Consider the following 19,460-nt stretch of genomic DNA (forward strand, 5'->3'; position numbering starts at 1 on the left):
AAATTCGATCAATCTTTCATTTTATTTATTTTAATTTACGGCAATTGTTGCGATTTTGAAAGGAAATGATGAATTTTTATCTCATTTTTATTTAAATCTCATGGAATAAAGTGTGCCTTTTTTTTGAACCGAATTACCGGCCACTATATACAACAAATCATTAATAAAATAGGAGGAAATTTTCAGTCCTTTGTTTAATTTTCCTTTCGCGCCAAAACAAACCGGAAAACCGTAAACTTCCGTATAAACTAAAGCGAAACCATAGGTTTTCTACTTAGGGGGTCGTTGCATTCCATATCCTCGCATTGCCATGTTAGTGATTGCAAATATCTTTTTCACTAATAGACTTTAATTTATAGTTCAAAAAAATGCTGATGATTTCAACATACGTTAAAGTGAAGAAAATGTGTCAACAATCTGAGTTTTTAAATGAAAAAGGTCGCCCTCATTTAGCGCGTTCACTTTGTATATTTTATATGCATTTTTTACACCTGCAGTCCGAACATTGTTAAAAATTTAAATAACAGAAAAAGCAAAATTAAAAGAGATTTTCATAACCTACAGTTGTAAAATTGTCTTAGTTTGTTTTGGCCGATTGAAGGCGGCGATTTTAAATTCGGCTAGATAGCAAAGTAAAATATTATTGCTAGAACGATATAGAAAAACGGCTTTAGAGAAAAATTTCCGTTCCATCTAAACCCGCTGACGTACTTCTGTTACAGCAATCAGTCTTGTTAGCATGACAATAGGGTTGTGACTTTAAATAATTTAACTCTGAGTGTTGAAAAGCTTATCTTAGAGCGTCTCGCTGGTAGGGTTGCTAGTCTATCCGACATGAAAATCTTATCATCACTTAAACTGTTGTTTTCGTTATTTTCTCTTAAAGCTACCGAATGGTACAGGAACACAGTACATTATTGGCCTTTCGAAGATGTCTCTAACAGAACTGTCGCCGACTACACGGGTTCTAACGATGGTCGAATTGGTGGAGGCTTCAATACTGTTTCTGGCCTGGTTGGTTCAGCTCTGGAACTATCAGGAAATAAATCGTATGTGGATTTTGGCGTTTTACCGAGTTCATGTCTCAACAGGCCCTCGACATGCCGTTCTGGTTTTACCATCGCGTTCTGGATGAAGATTCCGCGCTTTGAAGGAAACGATATTATTCTACAGTTGGGGCAGCACCGTTATTCTCGGGGCTTTACCCTTTGGACGCGAAGGAGTCAAAAAAAGAAGATCGGTTTTAGTGTCAACACCTTACATCGAAAATATAACTGGATGCAGGACTGGGACAACGACGATTGGAATCACATCGCACTTAAATGGGACAACAACACTAGTAATTTGAGGATTTACTTAAATTGCACCCTAGTCAAGGTTGTGAACGAAAGTGAAAGCGCTACACCTATAGAAGACGATAAAGCATCACGGCTGATTTTAGGAGCAAGCCATGCTAAGAAGAAAAACATGAGGTTGGTGATTGACGAATTTGCCATTTGGAATCGCACGGTGTCTGACGACATACTGTGCAAGGTGTTCAGCATTCGGTCAGGTTGGTGAGTCCTTTTGTTTCGTTCATCAACATAATGAAAATTAAATCCAAATAAACTTGGGTTGTTGACAAAAACTTTACACGCAGTTTTCAATTTGCGCAAGTTAAGGTGTTAATAATTGTAAGCTGCCAACATGAGGCTGATGAAAGTTAACTTTTGTGCATTCAAAATGTGTAGATGGGTTGTAAGGCAGGTGAAAGGGTAACCAAAACGATTTTTCGTTCACCATGAAATTCTGAATAGACCACTGCTGAGCTTTCCTTCTCATGAATTTTAATTTCTTCTTTATTAACGGTACAAACCCGTTCAACCCGAAAAATTATTTCACCAGTGCTATAAACCGAGGCTTAGCACATTTTATTGATTTGGTATTTGTAAAGTGAGTCCCCTTGACGTAAAGTTTACTATATTCTAAAACCCCCTAATTCATATTTATATAAGACCAAAACCCCGTTAAAATAATTAAACATCGGAGCGCTGTATAAATCTGTTTAAATCTATTAAGCTTCGCTATGAAAGCAGTTTTAAATATAGTTATATGCCACAATATTCTAGTATACAACTACCTCCACATCAGAGGAAATCTCAAAACAACACTTAACCAACGTAGGAAAACATCACAGAGTTAATAATAAACCAAATTGTTAAGATTGGAAAGTATGGCACAGGAAACGTACGATGTCCTTGAATAATTTTCGGTTACGTTTTGACGATTCACCACCGGTTATGCAGCTTTTTCAATTCTCGAAAAGGTTTATCAGTGTCTCGTCCTAAACGATTTAATATACTGTTGAGACTCCGTCAGTTTAACGTTAATTCTACCCCTGCTATTAGGAAGGGCTGCTTCGCTACATTTCGCTTATTTTAATATTCTATGACATCTGTAGACTAGGCCTGCTCTAGAAAGTGGTACGTTTTTTTATGTGGGTGACGCGCTCCTTACCCTTTTGCCTAAGTCATCCGATATAGCAAATATAACTCGCTCGTTACCGACATTGGGTTTGCACAGTGCTACTAATTCACAGGTGCTAAAACACGTTGGGAAAAGTTGCAGGGACAAAATCATAGCAAGTACACACAAGAAAATGTAGCATTTTAGCGCTTATAAATACAGTCTGTAAATCCAGAGGTTGAAATACAGTCAACTCCCCCTATAACGTGCACCTTCGGGACCACAATTTTGTGTCCATATAATAGAGGAAGTCCGTAGTAGTAAGAGTTTTTTTTCAGCAATTCTTCACTGGGACTTCAACTCCTGTCCGTAAAAACGAGGTGTCCGTAATAACGAGGTGTCCGTAATAGCGAGGTGTCCGTAATAGCGAAGTATCCACAAGGCGAGAGTTGACTTTAAATGTTTTTTTCCATACTTAAACACCTTGCACCATTTCTAAGGTAGTTATCTGACCTTAAATTAGATGCGATTAAGGTGCGCTCGTTTATGTCTAAAATCTATTCTGTCTTACAGTGAACGGAAACTACAGCGAGTGGTCTGAATTCAGCCCGTGTTCAGTATCATGCGGTAATGGAACGATGAAACGTACAAGAAACTGTTCCAATCCCTCACCGAAAAATCGTGGTCAGGACTGTTCTAGTCTTGGAGCTTCTGAAGAAACTAAGTCGTGTTTTCTAACGGAGTGTCCCATACATGGAAATTATTCAGAATGGTCCGCTTTTAGCAACTGTAGCAAGAGTTGTGGCAATGGAGTCAAAAAACGGACACGAAATTGTACAAATCCCAAGCCTAGCCACGGAGGAAGAGATTGTTCCAGTTTAGGATCAGCAATTGAAATAAAAGAATGCAACACACAACCCTGTCCTATAAACGGAGGTTATAGTAAATGGACAGAGTTTTCTCAATGTACGGTCTCTTGCGGAAATGGAACAAGGCAAAGAACTCGAAGTTGTTTCAATCCACAACCCAGGCATGGCGGAAGGAATTGTTCACATTTAGGATCAAATATAGAAATTGAAATTTGTAACACGAATTTTTGCCCCATTCACGGTGGCTTTAGTGAATGGACAGTATTTAGCGAATGTACCAAATCGTGCGGAAGTGGTGCAAAACATAGAACTAGAAATTGTACTAACCCCGAACCGAAGCACGGTGGAAGAGGTTGTTCGAGTTTGGGACCACATATAGAAATGCAGCAATGTAATACTCGTCATTGTCCAATAAATGGCGGTTACACGCAGTGGACGAAATTTAGCCTTTGCTCTAGAACGTGTGGGATAGGGAAAAGAAAAAGATGGCGTTTTTGTTCCAATCCAAAGCCTAAATACGGGGGAAGTGATTGTACGCATCTTGGTGCCGCTGGTGATGTACAGAGTTGTGTTCTGCGTCGGTTGTGTCCGATACACGGTGGATTCACCGAGTGGACGAAGTTCAGTGAGTGCACCAGGTCATGCGGAGTTGGTATAAGAAACAGAACAAGATACTGCACTAATCCAATTCCCAGGCATGGTGGAGAAGATTGCATAGGGAACGCAATTGAAATTAAAGTGTGTAATGTGGACCCGTGTCCTATAGATGGAAATTATTCACCGTGGTCAACGTTTAGTGCCTGTACTAAAACGTGTGCAAATGGCACAATGACGAGAATGCGAAATTGCACCAATCCTGCCCCCACATTAAATGGAAAGGATTGTTCTTTGCTAGGACCAGCGATAGAAGTTAGAGACTGCAATGTTTTCCCATGTCCGATTGATGGGAATTACTCATCGTGGTCCAATTTTAGTACTTGTAGCAAAACTTGTGGTAATGGTACCATAGAAAGAACGAGAAATTGTTCTAGCCCTAAGCCAAAGCATGGCGGCAAAGATTGTTCTTCCTTGGGCCCTGCAAAACAAGTAAGGAGTTGTTACTTATTTCCTTGTCCAGTCCACGGTAATTTTTCGTCGTGGTCAATCTTCAGTGTCTGTAGTAAAAGTTGCGGAAATGGAACAAAGACAAGAACTCGAAATTGTACAAATCCTGCTCCAAGACATGGCGGCAGAAACTGTTCTCCAATAGGGCCTTCAAAAGAAGTGCGCAGTTGCAATGTATTCCCGTGTCCAATTCATGGAAACTTTTCGTCTTGGTCAAATTTTAGCATCTGTAGCAAAAGTTGCGGTAATGGTTCAATGGTAAGAACACGAGAATGTTCAAATCCGACACCAAAACACGGTGGTAGAAATTGCATTCTTTTCGGTCCGTCTAAAGAGGTGCGAAGCTGCAATTCACATCCTTGCCCAATTCATGGTAACTATTCTACGTGGTCGTCCTTTAGTAGCTGTAGCAAAAGTTGCGGAAATGGTACAATGACGCGATCCAGAAACTGTACAAATCCTGAACCCCGCCACAACGGTAATAATTGCTCTTCATTAGGACCGTCAATAGACATCCAGCCTTGTAACGTTTTTCCTTGTCCTATCGACGGTGGGTACACCCAGTGGGGAACTTTCACACAATGCACACTATCATGTGGCATCGGTACTATGTATAGAACAAGAAATTGCACGAACCCTGAGCCACAACATGGGGGTACAAATTGTTCTAATATCGGACCCGCGAGGCAAGTAAAAACGTGCAATGAGCATCCATGTCCAATAGACGGCGGTTATACATCATGGTCTGAGTTCAGCGAATGTTCCAAAAGCTGTGGCAATGGTACTTCTCGAAGAACGAGGCAGTGCTCTAATCCAACGCCTCAGTTTGGCGGTCAAAACTGCAGCAGGCTAGGTTCGGACATCAATGTCCAGCAGTGCTACTTGAGACCGTGTCCCATCGATGGTGGGTTCAGTGAGTGGTCGAACTTCACTGAATGTACGCAATCATGTAATGGAGGCAAGCAGAAACGATCTCGGCAATGCAACAATCCTGCGCCGAAACATGGTGGGCGAAATTGCTCGCGTCTTGGTCCCGCGACGGACGTGAAGTCGTGCAACACATTCCCGTGTCCCATCCATGGTGGATACAGCGAGTGGACTGGATTCGACTCTTGCACGCGCACTTGTGGCGGAGGTATGCTGATTAGAAGACGAAATTGCACCAATCCGCCACCTGCCCACGGTGGACGGGATTGTAGCAGTCTGGGTTCAAGTATGGAGTCTATCGAATGCAATACTCAGAAATGCCCAGGTAGGTTGTTCGGTCACGTGATATTGGGAGGTCTATGCAAATCAAACAAAACTTAAAGCTTTAGCGTGTCCACAGTTGGCAAAGTTAACTAAATACTCCAAAACTTATATAAAGCGAAATTTGATTGAGTGTGGTAAAACCAAAACCAAAGGAATCACTCTGGCAAATCATAAAAAACTCAAACAATCCAGTGAACCAATCAAAACTCAAAGCAAATACATGCAGCCAGTACGAAGCACGGGAAAACGTGTGTGAGCGAGTCACGATATATTTTAGTTTGGTTTTGTTTGGTTGAGAAAGTGATGCGAGACTTTCAACTATTCAAAACCAAAGAAAACGCGAATTACTTTGGAAACTCAAGTAAAAATCGCTCTAAAGTTATTTATTCATTCAACTTTACTAAACAAGGTTTTTTGCAATAAGTGCATTAGCTTTGAACTAATATTTAAAACAATGTTTAAAATATATTTATAGCAATATAGCACGTGGTGTATGATGCGTAGTTAAAGGCCCATTTAGAATCATGAGCACCAAAATGGTTTGACAATCCAGAGAGTATTATTTGAATTTAACTTATTTTGTATTTAAAAACACAGGAATTTTTTAATCAGTTGCATAACATAGAGACCTATTCCAGATGATACTCTAAGAACCAAACAAAATCAAAGCTTTTCATTCCGCAGATATTGTGTTCAAAGTCACAGTGAACTTAACATCAGAAGAATGGGATGCAAGTCTGGCATCTGGAAAAAACAGCCAAAAGAGGAACCGGCTTATCCTGAAAATCCAGTCTGGGGTGAGGAAATCAATCAGGAAAACATTGTGTCTATTTTTCATTTCATTAAATTTCTCACGGGCTATTACTCGGTTTTACGGACAAATTAATGAAACTCTGACAGTATTTAATCCCCACGCGTTTGATAAGTAAAATGTCTTGTTGACCATTGCTTAGTACACCCGCGACTCCGAATAATTTAGGAATCAAAATTAAAGGTAATTATTTGACATCGTATTCATGCCATGATTGCACTCCGTTCAAAACAGCTTGAAAAATTGCCATCTGGCTTCTGGGGCTTCTGTGAAAGGGCAATCAGCGATTGGCTGATTTTCCCGTTTAATGCACAGTAAACGAGTTCCTTTCTTTGCCAGGTTAGAGACATCATGGGAGAGAATGCAGTATCCGCTGTGACGAATTTCTCGTTTAGGTAAGAAGTAAAATTAGTTTTTTTTAATTACGCTTGGTTCCTCGGTTAATGGGAAGCACACATGAATCTTGTAATTATTTTATTGCGGTGTTTTCGTAGTAATTTTAAGGGACTGTGTCACGGCTGAGTGAAGTTTATTTTATACTGTTTTGTCGTATACTCGCTATGAATCCTAATGTTTGCAAAGGAATTACTTCTGTGGATCTAAATGACAAAACCAGAGCTTCAATAAAACCAAATTTGTCTCCTGGGCGTTAAACTTTTAAAGATAAAAGCAAACCAGCCTAACAATATTGGAAAAACTCGTATCGCAATCCGTTTCCAATCTTCGTCACTTTTGGCCATTCATGCCTTCTTTTGTGTTTACTGTGTTATTGGAATGTTCCTTCACTTGAATTTGATGGTCATTCTCCCATGCCTAAATTTAGCTAAAATCCGTGACACAGTCCCGGTTTAAACACGGTTATTTCTGTCACGTATCTCAGTGGGCCGTATGCCCCATTCGTCCACCGATACATCTATCCAGTCATCCGTTTTTCCATCCATCAATGGATCGGACCGTTCTTGTTTCAGTTCACCATCTTTGTTTAGCTTCCTCCGATTTTTTCCATCTTATATTTTATCTCTTCAAGACAGGGAAGCGTCATTGCCGACTTCTCTGTTAGCTTACTTCACCGTTACTATCAAGGAATCACTCGACTTCAAGATGCTATCATTATGGATGGCAAAATAGAAGAGACGCTTCCAGTTTCACCCTTAAATCTCACCTCACCAGACGGTAAGTGATACGTGACATACGTGATACGTGATAGAGAGAAACGAGAGCCGGAAATACGTCTACGTTCGCAGGCTAGTGATTCAAAAGATTCACTTCGCTATTAATATTTTTTTCTGTCTAAAAAGCTAAAAGAGTGTCCGAACTTTAAACTGTTTTACTGCGGAGTGCGGAGTGCGGAGAGCAGTCTTACCATTTTACCCCTAGAACGCATTTATATTTTAATCGAAATGAAACGTACTAAGCTGTTAAAAATAACTTATAAATAACTAATTACTTCGTCGGGAGGATGCATTTTCGTACCTATTCCAGCTGGAAGTGATTAAAAAAACAATTCTTGGCGGGATGTGATCCAGCAGTTTCCAGCTAAGAAGTCTTTGGGCGTCCCTCGTCATGTAGCTCTGCGAGAGAGATAACTGAGAGTCAAATCAAAACGGTCCACACTAACGTTGCAAGCACTATAAAGATGTTAAGCGTTTCTAATAGGTTCTTTAAATCAATCTGTGCATGCATAGTGAATCACAATTTTCTCTCATTAACTTACAACTGCAGTCCCTGTGATGGCGCCAAGGAACATCACCGCTGTTAACACAAGCTCAACCTCAATTCTTCTGACATGGCTACCTATTCCGTTGCACTTTACAAATGGCCACATTCTAGAATACAGAGTAACATACTTCGAAGCAGAAGGCAACGACGTAGCACTAAAAATTAAAGGTTCATGGCAGACTGTTATCGACGGAGAGAAGCTTTCACATAACGTAACCGGGCTGGAGAAGTTCACAAAATATATTTTTAGAATGGCAGGAATAAATCGCCGAGGTGTTGGAGTGGATAGTATGCCGATCATAGCAAGTACAGATGAAGATAGTAAGTGTAGAATGACTCATTGTTTGGGTATTCTACCTTGAATGCAACCGTAATATAAAGATTTACGCAAGCCTAAAAGCGGAGCCCCCCAGTTATTTATTTTCTTGTTAAACTTTACAATCATGTTTCCATTGTCGTAAATAAGCGGCCAAGAAAATTGTGTCTCGCCCGCTTTTCCTTCCGCTTCATTCAACTAACAAAGTGAACATCGCGCAATAAACTTTTGTCTTTGGACTTCCCTACCCCAGTGTCTATACGGCCGGCCGGGCGGGCGTATGCTGACGTCAGAACCAAATTGTTCAGCTTGATGCGTGTACCAAATTTTCTTAGGCATGGGGCTCTGCCTGCGGGAACTCTGCTATGTCATGAGCATGGTGCAAAGAAAGTACCTGACTGGAGTTTCAGACGGAAACCCATATTCTTCCATACACAGGTCGAAGACTCGTAGCGAGCTTGGTCATTACCCACCCAGTTTCATTCGGTCACTATAGCAACAAAAATTACCGAATCATAATTAAAAGTAGGGTCTTTTACTCTGTTCTATTTTCTTAACAAAGTAGGACCTTTAATGTGGCTAAATTGTGACAAAAATTAATTTTCTATATGGTGATCATGCATGAACAATTGCAGTAGGTCCTTACAAGTGTCTCTAATACCAAGATTGTGGCCCCAAAATTAACGGAAACTCTCCAGACATTCGCCTTGTAAAAACTAGAAGAAAACTGGGGCAATAATCATTTTGCTGTCACTTATGGGATCGTTGCTGGAAACAAAACAAAACATGAGTGTACGTATTGTCCCCAGTAACGGTCCCCACAAACAAATGCGAGATGAGACTCGCCCCAGATTTCTTCTCGTTTCTAAATTGGCGAATGGTACAGTTGTCTCGTAATGCAAGCAAAAGGTGATGTTCGAAAAAGTTAACTTGTCGCACGTCCGCTTCCCAGATAATGAAAAATCTGTTTAAGGCGCCTCCTTAAGACCTTTTAAAAATGTCTGAATGATATAACATATTTTTCGTTATTTTCCCTTGTAGAACCGAGTTCACCGCCGTCAAGTGTTAAAGCCAGCAACAGAAGCAGCACAACTATCTATGTTGAATGGTCTCCTATTCCCGAACACTTAGTCCATGGAATTTTACTTGGATACAACATACACTACATTAATTTGGATCCCGAGGGATATGGTGACGTCAGTAAGGGCATTCACCCGACTGGACCGACTGACACCTCGACGTTGGTAAAAGGCCTTCTGAAGTTTACATCTTACCGGATACAAGTGAGTGCTTTTACTGTTAAAGGTGATGGGCCATTGTCGGAAGCAGTGTTCGCCCGGACAAAAGAGGACGGTAAGGAAACGTCAGTTTTTAAAGCAGAGACAGAAACAGTTGGTATAGATGGATGGAGAGCGGAACTCTTCTTCCCCTTTCCCCTAGAGTAGCAAATGTACACTAAAAATAACAGCAGAATAGCTAGCCCACAATCCAGGCGTATTTCAGCGACCGAGCACATTTTGATCGGACGAGTGCCATCTTGGATTCGAACTCGGGACAGGCTTGGGGAGAGAGGAAAAAAGCGTCCCAGGGAGTAGGGGTGGGGCTGAACCCGCTCTCCGCCCACATTTCTTCATCCAACATGGCGGCGATTCTATTCGATCCCGAGCTAATACAACTCTCGCGCCCACGAAAAGCTCCTTCCTGACAATTCTTCCATCATTCTTGTTGCCGTCTTATTATGGTGCCAAAGAAATTCTGCAATTTTCTAGCTACACGTATTTTACTGGTTACTTAGCACACAGAGTTCTGACAATCTGAAAATGTGAACACGCTATAAACACGCTATATTAAACCAGGAACCACAATCTGATTATGTCTCCTGATAAAAAAAAAATTAAAAATAATTTACGTGGAGGCATTTTTCATTAAATAACTCGTTTTTGTCCAGCAAATTAACTGGCTGAGTTTTCGCAACAAATCATTATATTTTCCACCTTTATTATCTAGCTCTTGTGTTCTGTTGATTTGTTCAGGTATTCGCTCACATCTCATTGTATTCAGTTCACACTGTATTTTATCAAACTTTACTTTTTGATGTCGGTTTACTTTTGGTCGGCTAATAAGCTAGGCTATCAAGTTTTGCGAGCTCAAAAAATCGCCAATGCCGCCTTTCTCCTTAATGTAGACTGCTAATGTTATAGAAAATCGTCGGCAAAAAATGATTAAAAGTCAAAGTCATTTTGGGTATAGACTGATAAAACAGCAAGAAAAATCCTACAACACCTTTATAAGAACTTTGATTCCACTAATGGAAATTGTTGCAATTCTTATTCTCTGTTTTATATCTTTAGTTCCCAGTAAGCCTCCAGCAAATGTAACAGGCCATAATCTCACATCCACAAGCATTGAAGTCCGTTGGAACCCAATTCCTCCCCGCTTCGTACACGGAATTCTTCTTGGCTACAAAGTGTCTTTCACAGCGATGAACCTCGGGAACAATCGAAAATGGAATGAATCTGTTGTTAATCAGAACACGACATCTGCGGTCATCGCCAATTTGCGCAAGTTCACAAAGTATATGGTATCTGTTGAGGGGTTTACCAGCAAAGGAAGTGGAGTTGAAAGCAAATGTGTGGAGGTTATGACCGCTGAAGACAGTAAGATAATTGTGTTTTTTCTTGACATGATTTGTGTTATTTAAGAGTAAAAGTATGGTTTGTATGTACAAGTCTAGATCTGCCTTGCAATGCAGGCGTTACGTCACAGGTCACACCATGTTTTAAGCGATTTAGTAAGCATCTAGCAATTTGTTCTTGGTAAACTCGGTAAACTCGCGTCTTCGCAAATGCGACCAAAAGTTTCGAGCAAGGTTTCGAGCTCAAAGCGTCGGTTTGTTTCTTCACAAGTGTGAATAACATCTTAACAAAGGTTTGAGTTCAAAGCGCGAGTTCGCGTCTTCGCAAGTGCGACCAAAAGTTTCGAGCAAGGTTTCGGGTTCAAAGCGTCGGTTTGTTTCTTCACAAGTCTGAATAAAATCTTAACAAGAGTTTGAGTTCAAAGCGTGAGTTCGCGTCTTTGCAAGTGTGACTGAAAGTTTCGAGCAAGGTTTCGAGTTCAAAGCGTCGGTTTGTTTCTTCACAAGTGTGAATAAAATCTTAACAAGAGTTTGAGTTCAAAGCGTGAGTTCGCGTCTTCGCAAGTGCGACTAAAAGTTTCGAGTTCTAAGCGTCGGTTCGTTTCTTCACAAGTGTGAATAAAATCTTAACAAGAGTTTGAGTTCAAAGCGTCGGTTTGTGTCTTCACAAGTATAAACAAAAAGTAAAGCGAGAGTTCATGTTCAAAGCGTCGGTTCGTATCTTCATAAGTATGAATCAAAAGTTTAATAAGTTCTCATTTTGAAGCATTGATTCGCGTCTTTATAAGTATGAATAATAAGTTATACGTGGTTTAATTTCACGTTCATAGCGTTGGTTAGTTTCAGGCGCGGAAACCTGTCCTGACGAGTACAAATTTGACGCTACCTACTCCCCCAGTGTAGCTTAATTGTCATACCGACAATCTTGCGATTAGTCACGAGCTTTTCCGGTTAGCTTCGACCAAAGTCCCTTAGCGCAACCAAGAACAAAGGGACTATTGTTTAGTGCTTAATCCAAAAAGTTGAAACACAACAATAGACCATTGCTTGATACGTGAGTTATGTATTTTAATGTGTTCTGTTAGTATTGTATTCTTACTATTGTATCTACCGCTTTAACAAAAGATTTAGTGTTACCCCCTAAATCACGCAAGGTATACATTGCAATTGGAGCATTTGTTAAAATTCCTCTCGGCCGGAACTGGTGAAAGTGAGACGAATGGTGAAATTCGCCATTCCGAAATTAAATAGGTGCTGCTTGTAGAATTAGGTCAGATAAAAGGGAACGGGAAGTACTATTGAAAGCGAGAGCAAGTGTCGTAATCGTTTCTGTTGAAAAATTGTTTCTTAATCTCACATTGACGTTTTCAATACAGATGAAAAAGTATCCAATAAAATCCTTTAAATCCTGAATCGTGTCAAAATGCACGTAAGCGCGTCAGAACAGCCAATCGATTTCATTGCTTCGTTCCAAAATTATCACAAAGAGGTTTTACTATATTTAATTAGAGAAATCATGAACAACCCCTACCTTGTTATTCCATGAAGTAACTCATTAAATTCATGTGATTATTCCTACCAGAGCCAGACGCCTACCCTGCCAATGTTACTGGTTTCGACCAAAGTTCAACATCCCTGTTCGTGGAATGGCAGCATATTCCGAAACAGCACAGAAATGGAATTCTTCTAGGTTATAGGATTTCTTATTTTCCAGAAAAGTCGTATCAAGAGGTTAAACATAAAACCGTTGATAGCACCAGATCGTCAACGACACTTTCGAACTTGAAGAAATTCACTTGGTATGTCATTAAAGTGGCTGGGTACACTAGCAAAGGACTGGGCCCTCACCCTCCAAGACCGCTAGAGATTAGGACTAGTGAGGATGGTAAGTCATGAAACTAAGTTTTGATGACTTAGTATTTTGGGGGCGATTTTTACTCGAGTGTCGAACGTAATTCGCGTTTGCTTTGGTTTTGCATTACTACGCTCAGTGATTGGTTTAAAAAACCTCGCGCCACTATCTCATCCAATCAGAAGTAAACCCAAAACAAATCGTGACTCATTATTTCCCCGCGCTTCACGCCGTATGCATGCATTTGCTTCAAGTTTTGACTGGCTCACTTGATTGACTGTGTCCTTTGTGATTGACAAAAGCGTTTACTTTGGTTTTGGTTTTATGACGCTCAATTGAAAATCATTCTAACCCAGAAGAGTTAAAACTAAAATGAGTAGCGTTCGGATTTTTTTTTGTCATTTTTGGTTGTTTTACGTTCGTTTAGAAAAGATTTAACCTCACGACATCCATGAGAAGCCTGTTAATTGATGATGGCTCTAACTTAGTTAACGTTAGATTGGAAAAAAATCAAGTTAGGTTTTTAACAACTTTGGTATTTTCAAGGGAGTTAAAACTAATTCACGTACGTTTCTTAGATAATGGTCGTGTCTGAGAAACGAAAAATGTTGTAATATAATTACTTTTGACATCTGTCCCTATCTTCTTAAATTAATATGATAACCAGTGTTAAAATTAAGGTAATCGCTGTTTTTTTTTTCAGTTCCCAGTAAACCTGTGATAACCTTGAAGGCTCGGAACACAAGCCACACCAGCCTTCTGGTAGAATGGAAAGACATACCACGTGACTTTGTTCATGGAATCCTATTGGGCTTCAGAGTGCTCTTTTGGCGATTCAACGAATCACGTGACACGTACGAGACGAGAGAAATTGCCCCAGACGAAAGTTCCGTCCACTTGAAAGATCTGTGGATTTACACCAAATATAAAATACAGATTCTTGGTTTCACTGCCGCTGGTGAAGGTGCTGTTAGCAAGGAAGTGGAGGTGTCAACAGATGAATTCAGTAAGATCTTTTCTGTTATGTCTCTCGTTAAATTCCAAAATTTATTTTGGTACTTGTCATTATTATTTGAGAGGCTTTCCCGTTGGTATTTCCATAATAGGGGTGGTTATGGGGGGAGAGGAAGAAGGGCTAATCATCAGACATGATTTTTTTTCAACAATGCTTCGACTCATATTTTTAAAGACAGTTTGCGTCTAAGAGTTATTTTCGGTTCATAGAAGACTATCGTATGGTAAAACTCTCGTTTTAAAAGTCTCCCAGCCTATTGTAATTGCATACAAATACAATACGAGCTCCACAGTTACATTCATGAGAAATTACATCAGTTCATTAAAAAGAGCTTTATTTAAATGTTTAAGCCGACTGATTTATATTCTGTCAGCTTAACATCAAAATTGGAGAGGCTTTCTTTCTGGGGGAGGGGGGAGAGGGCGTCTTATTCATGAGGAATACTAGGTCTCAAGACCTTGGTCTGGAAGTCAACCTTAGCACCGCCAGTGTTGTCTGTGCTTACGATGCTTGTAGCCATATCTATAAAGGCAGAAAAGTGTTCACAGAGCCTTGAAATAGTCGCATGTCTTACAAAGTCATCCACTTCTCTCTTTTTTTTTTCACTAGCTCCCAGTCAGTCCCCCGTCAGTGTTCGTGCATTGAACAAAACAAGCCCCACAAAAATCGTGGTGCGATGGAACCCAATCCCCGATAAATTCTACGTCCATGGTATATTGCGCGGTTACAAAGTGTTATACAAAGCCATAGCCATAGCAAACGAGGCACTCGAGGAGGAGCTGGAAGCTAGTGTAATGAAAGTTGGAAGTTCGAACCTGTCCGTTGTTCTTGACAAGTTGAATGCGTTTACAAGATATGAGATTGAAGTCCTGGCATTTACGATCAAAGGAGATGGTGTTAAAAGCAAACCTATCAAAGCAGGTAATTTAACTCAATGTTATTAAATTTAGTGTCATGTAATTCCGAAATATGTGGCATAGCCTATTTATGGCACGGTCCATAAACTCGAAAAAACGACACTAATGTTTTCCAAATACGGACCAAACAAGATAATTCTATAAAGCTTTAATGTATTGGAAGACTGGGAAGATCGACTCTCGGAGAAGCGCACGCGGCAGTGTTAAACGTTTTCATTAAGCAGTGCCTTATCTTTTCGTGGAACAATTAATGACGTCATCACTCTCCTCATTTGCATAATACAAAAACGTGAATATCTCTAAAACGAAAAACGATACTTCAAAAAGGAAAATGCCATTTTTCTCGACTTTTAAATAGCCTTTGAAATAAGCAGTATGTTTTTTACTTCATAGGCACTTAAAGCCACTTTTCTAGAAGGTAAACTAAAATTATCTTTCAAATAATAAAATAAAAGTAACTAAAACTAAACTAAAATAAAAGTAACTAAAAAGGTGTATTTCCCTGTAACAAATTACTGTTTCTTTAGTACAACGTTTTTAAAACTAGGCATTTCGGAGAACTCACACGCTAGTTACCCATCTTAGTAGTAGGTCGAAAGTCCAAGCGTTCATGGATGTTTTTTTTTATTTGTTAGATATAAACCTTTGTTGCCAGCACGGGATTCTATGTCCCGCAAGAAAAATGGTGTTTATTTTTGTTTTCATACTTGGTCAATATCCTATATTTATAACATGTACAGAAACCTAAAATAAATCTTTTGTTTTCTTTCAGAAACATGCAATTGCCATAGTACTGTCTTCACCAATTGGTGGATCAACCCGCCTTACGTGGACAGCCCGGGCTCGAACAAGAGCGGCATCATCACGCCTATCTTAAAAGAATCTGTTTATTCCTGCTGCGGAAACTGCACCGAGCACGGGACTACTCGAGTAGACTTCGACTACACTGCCTCAAAACGTCCCGCAAAGAAATCCGGGCTCGTACAGTTCAAGAGAAACTTTGAGGAAGACACCGAGCTGCAATTCCCTGTGTATGGTTTCATGGATCAGACGCGGTTTTCTGATAATTATGGTTTTGTTCCTTTCGTCCAGTCACCTGGATTAGCACTGATCATCATCGGAGATGAAAAAGGCACTGCTGCAACTCTGTTGTTGAAGTCGCTGGCGTTTTGTTTTCCTATACTGTTCCTGTCAATTGCTATGCTGTGGGTGTCTAGTTTAGCCATGTGGTTTGTGGTAGGTTTCTTGCTTGCTTATAGCGCATACATTAAAAAACTACTACTATATTCTTTATTTTTCTTTAGTGTGAATTTAAGACGGCTTTTAGGCGACTTGTCGGTCTAGATGGCCAAGTCGTCCTCTAAAAACCGTCTTCCTAGACGGCCAAATCGACGGACAAATTTAGCCGACTTGTACGTCCAAAATTGTGTTCGTCTCCTTTTCACACTAAGACGACTTGTCCATCTCTAGTGTGAAAACAGCCAATCAGCCATGCTGGGACGCAAATTACCCAATGGGACATCTAAAACAAGGGAAGGTAAAGCTTGACTGGTGCGAGTCGCTTTGTTCTGAATGCCCCATTGCGTGTTTTGCGTTCCGGCATGGCTGATTTTGTACCATGTGACAGGATCATGCAAAGGGCCTACGTCGTCCTTCAAACCGAAGAGGTTTATCCTTTAACGTAGCTTGTAATTTGACTTAACCATAAGAATCCCTGTTATACATATCTTTTCTTTCTTACTACCGTTTTAACTCGAATAAGCGCCGCCCCCGAATAAGCGCCGCCCTCGAATAAGCGCCGCATTTGGGACAAAAAAGTTAATAAGCGCCGCCCCCGAATAAGCGCCGCAGTCCCGATGCGGAGCTTATTCAAATAATTCCGTTAAACTAAAAACAGCACTACAAAGCCGCTCTTAAATAAACCTGGACATTTCTTCCCATCAAAAGCGACGTTTTGCGGTTCAAGGTGATTGTTTTACCGCTCGCCCATTAGTTTTTCCATCTACATTCTTACAATACGTAGTTCTGTAAATTTTGTGAAGGCCCTGAACTTTGCCAGGACAACTAACGCCACTTCTCACTTCAGCCCTCAAATAAGCGCCGCCCTCGAATACGCGCCGCACTTGAGGCGCGAAAAATTTAATAAGCGCCGCGGCGCTTATTCGAGTAAATACGGTATTTCAAGAGCCGTACATTTCCCGTTCTAACTAACATATTTACTAACCGTTTTCCCTTTTTAACTTCCACAGGAAACAGCATATAACGAGCGCCATTTTCCTCGCAACATTTTGCATGGAAGCTGGGAAGCGATGTGGTGGGCGTTCGCGTCCATGACTACTCTTGGGTAAGTAAGACATAAAAAGAAAGACAAAAGAGGTCAAAAAAGACCCTTCGGAACTAATTAGCTCAAGAAGTTGTCGCTTGCACCCGCTCAGGCGCTTTCGACATCCATCTTTCGACGTGCTAAACAAACAAGGCGGATCGAAATCCACCAATCACAGCCCACTAGCATGACCTTCTAAACTTGTGGGATCATTTGCATGAAACAAACACCGGTATGCATCGGTTTTTATTGGCTTTTTTTCAAACAGCACTTCGAAAGATGGATGCTGAAAGATAGTTTCTATGCACGTGGTACTGGATGCGAGTGTAACTTCGGTTTTGTTTAGCATGAAGTGGCTATATGCTCTAGCTTCATATCGTCAAGCCGCTGTATAATTTTCTTTTTATTGCGTAAAAGTTACGTAAAAGTTAAACAAAACAACCGTGCAAAGGCCGCAAATGACGTCAACGATACCCTCACTAGTAAGGATATACTACAGTCCCGGATGCAGTTTCGTGACAATTTTACAAGTAGTCTATTTTTCAGTAGAACACTCGCGTCTATTTACCTTTCTGCCAAGGGCATTATCCTCCAATATACCAGCAAGCCAGAAAGAGAATTATTTATTTTATACCCCTTTGATTAATTTCTACAACGCGCTTTATCGCCGGTAAATAGGAGAAACCTAGAGTGAGCTCATATACCATTGACCACAAATATGGTAGCTGATACGCGTCAACGAAACAGCTGGAGAGCTCAAATATTGCAATTCTCTTGGGCGTTTTTAATAAAACAGTTATTCCACTTGCTACGCGCCTCGTTGGCTATCTACCATCTCATATCCAACGCGCGCTCGTGGAATAATTGTTAAATATTCATATTTTGTCGATAGGTACGGTGATCGAATCCCTAAAACGCCATTTGGTCGATTGGTGTGTTTGTCTTGGATCCTATTGGGCTTAGTTATGGTCACGTGTTTTAATTCTACCATGACATCACTGCTGACCGCGAGGATCTTGGACAAAGAAGTAACCTTATATGGAACGAAGGTACGTTAGATTGGTTTCGGAATTCAACGTATTCCGTAACTTGTTGAATGATCAGAAACTCAGTTCTCTTTACCATTATCGATATATGGCCACCCAGGCAGTTAAGGAGAATATAGAGAAAAGCCAGTACTAGGAATATGTGAATGCTGTGTGAGGTGTAACACCAGATTCCTCGAACTTATCGAGATTCATTTTAAAAAAAAAATCATTTAATCCCCCCCCCCCCCCCCCCTCTCTCTCTCTCTCTCTCTCTCTCTTCCTTTAAATAACGTCTGCTCTGTGTTTTCAGATCGCTGCTATTCAGAACTCCTCTGGATATCGTATCGCTGTCAGGAAAAATGCTCGAGTCAACCCAAATGGTAATTAACCGAGCAGTTGTACTGCTTGGTCAGTTTTAATTTACCAATAATTAAAAATTAAAAAGCGGTATTATCACGGCGATTTTGTTGCATTTTTAATCATAACAGTTTTAAAACTATTACCAGTCGTCTTTGACGGTACACTAACTGTACCTAGAACACCAAGATAAAAAGATACAAAATTTAACTGAAATGTCGAAGGGACAACAAACTGAAATTAGTTTTTAGCTATTATTTCAAACCACAAGGACAGAATTTGAAATAGTCTGCTAAACTTTTGCAATTAGAAAAAGCTTAACTTATGATAACACCCGTTTATAGGTACATACACTGGCATAGTAATTTTTCCATTGATTTAACTATGTCTTGACTTGGAATATCTCCTTCTATAGTGTGGTGGGCAACTACAAGCAGTTTTTTTGCCGTGAATAGACAGCGTCTTAATTTTACTACTATGACATTAAGATAACAACTGGATAATTATTTAAAATTCAACTTGGTGTGGAGGTTTGCAAGTTCAATGTTTCAACACTTTTTGTTTTCTGATAATGAAAGGGCTTATACAGGGATCGCTTTTGTAGCACAATTTCGCGGTCACACTTGGCAACTCTAGTTCCCTACATTATAAGTTGTCTCCATTCTCGTTTTCAGAGCCAGCTTTTAGGTCATCTCCAAGAACGCGGACACTGGCCAAGTCCGATTGAAAGTCCGCGGTTTGCAATAGTTGTGCACAAGCTTAGTGTTTATTTCGCTCAAAGATGATTGGCTGGCAATCTCGTCCCCAGAAGCCACGAT

General features: G+C 40.3%; 1 protein-coding gene across 5 annotated transcripts in view; it reads left to right on the forward strand.

Annotated features, from left to right (window-relative positions):
* LOC144631038 (uncharacterized) overlaps window positions 1–19,460 on the forward strand; it is a 58,175-nt gene that overhangs the window by 36,518 nt on the left and 2,197 nt on the right. For 4 of the 5 annotated variants that reach the window (XM_078489401.1, XM_078489402.1, XM_078489400.1 and 1 more), the window contains 15 exons: window positions 887–1,552; window positions 3,019–5,670; window positions 6,354–6,466; window positions 6,820–6,875; window positions 7,508–7,653; window positions 8,203–8,520; window positions 9,557–9,868; window positions 10,867–11,172; window positions 12,733–13,035; window positions 13,706–14,008; window positions 14,627–14,938; window positions 15,707–16,170; window positions 17,184–17,278; window positions 18,150–18,306; window positions 18,596–18,665. In XM_078489401.1, coding sequence (XP_078345527.1) covers window positions 887–1,552; window positions 3,019–5,670; window positions 6,354–6,466; window positions 6,820–6,875; window positions 7,508–7,653; window positions 8,203–8,520; window positions 9,557–9,868; window positions 10,867–11,172; window positions 12,733–13,035; window positions 13,706–14,008; window positions 14,627–14,938; window positions 15,707–16,170; window positions 17,184–17,278; window positions 18,150–18,306; window positions 18,596–18,665 — 6,273 coding nt within the window. Of the gene's footprint in view, window positions 1–886; window positions 1,557–3,018; window positions 5,671–6,353; window positions 6,467–6,819; window positions 6,876–7,507; window positions 7,654–8,202; window positions 8,521–9,556; window positions 9,869–10,866; window positions 11,173–12,732; window positions 13,036–13,705; window positions 14,009–14,626; window positions 14,939–15,706; window positions 16,171–17,183; window positions 17,279–18,149; window positions 18,307–18,595; window positions 18,666–19,460 lie in introns of those variants that run through there. The other variant, XM_078489403.1, reaches the window with a different exon arrangement.

This window comes from Oculina patagonica, chromosome 11 (genome assembly GCF_052425735.1).
Source record: "Oculina patagonica isolate OP01 chromosome 11, crgOcupat, whole genome shotgun sequence".
NCBI classification, from domain to species: Eukaryota; Metazoa; Cnidaria; class Anthozoa; order Scleractinia; family Oculinidae; genus Oculina; species Oculina patagonica.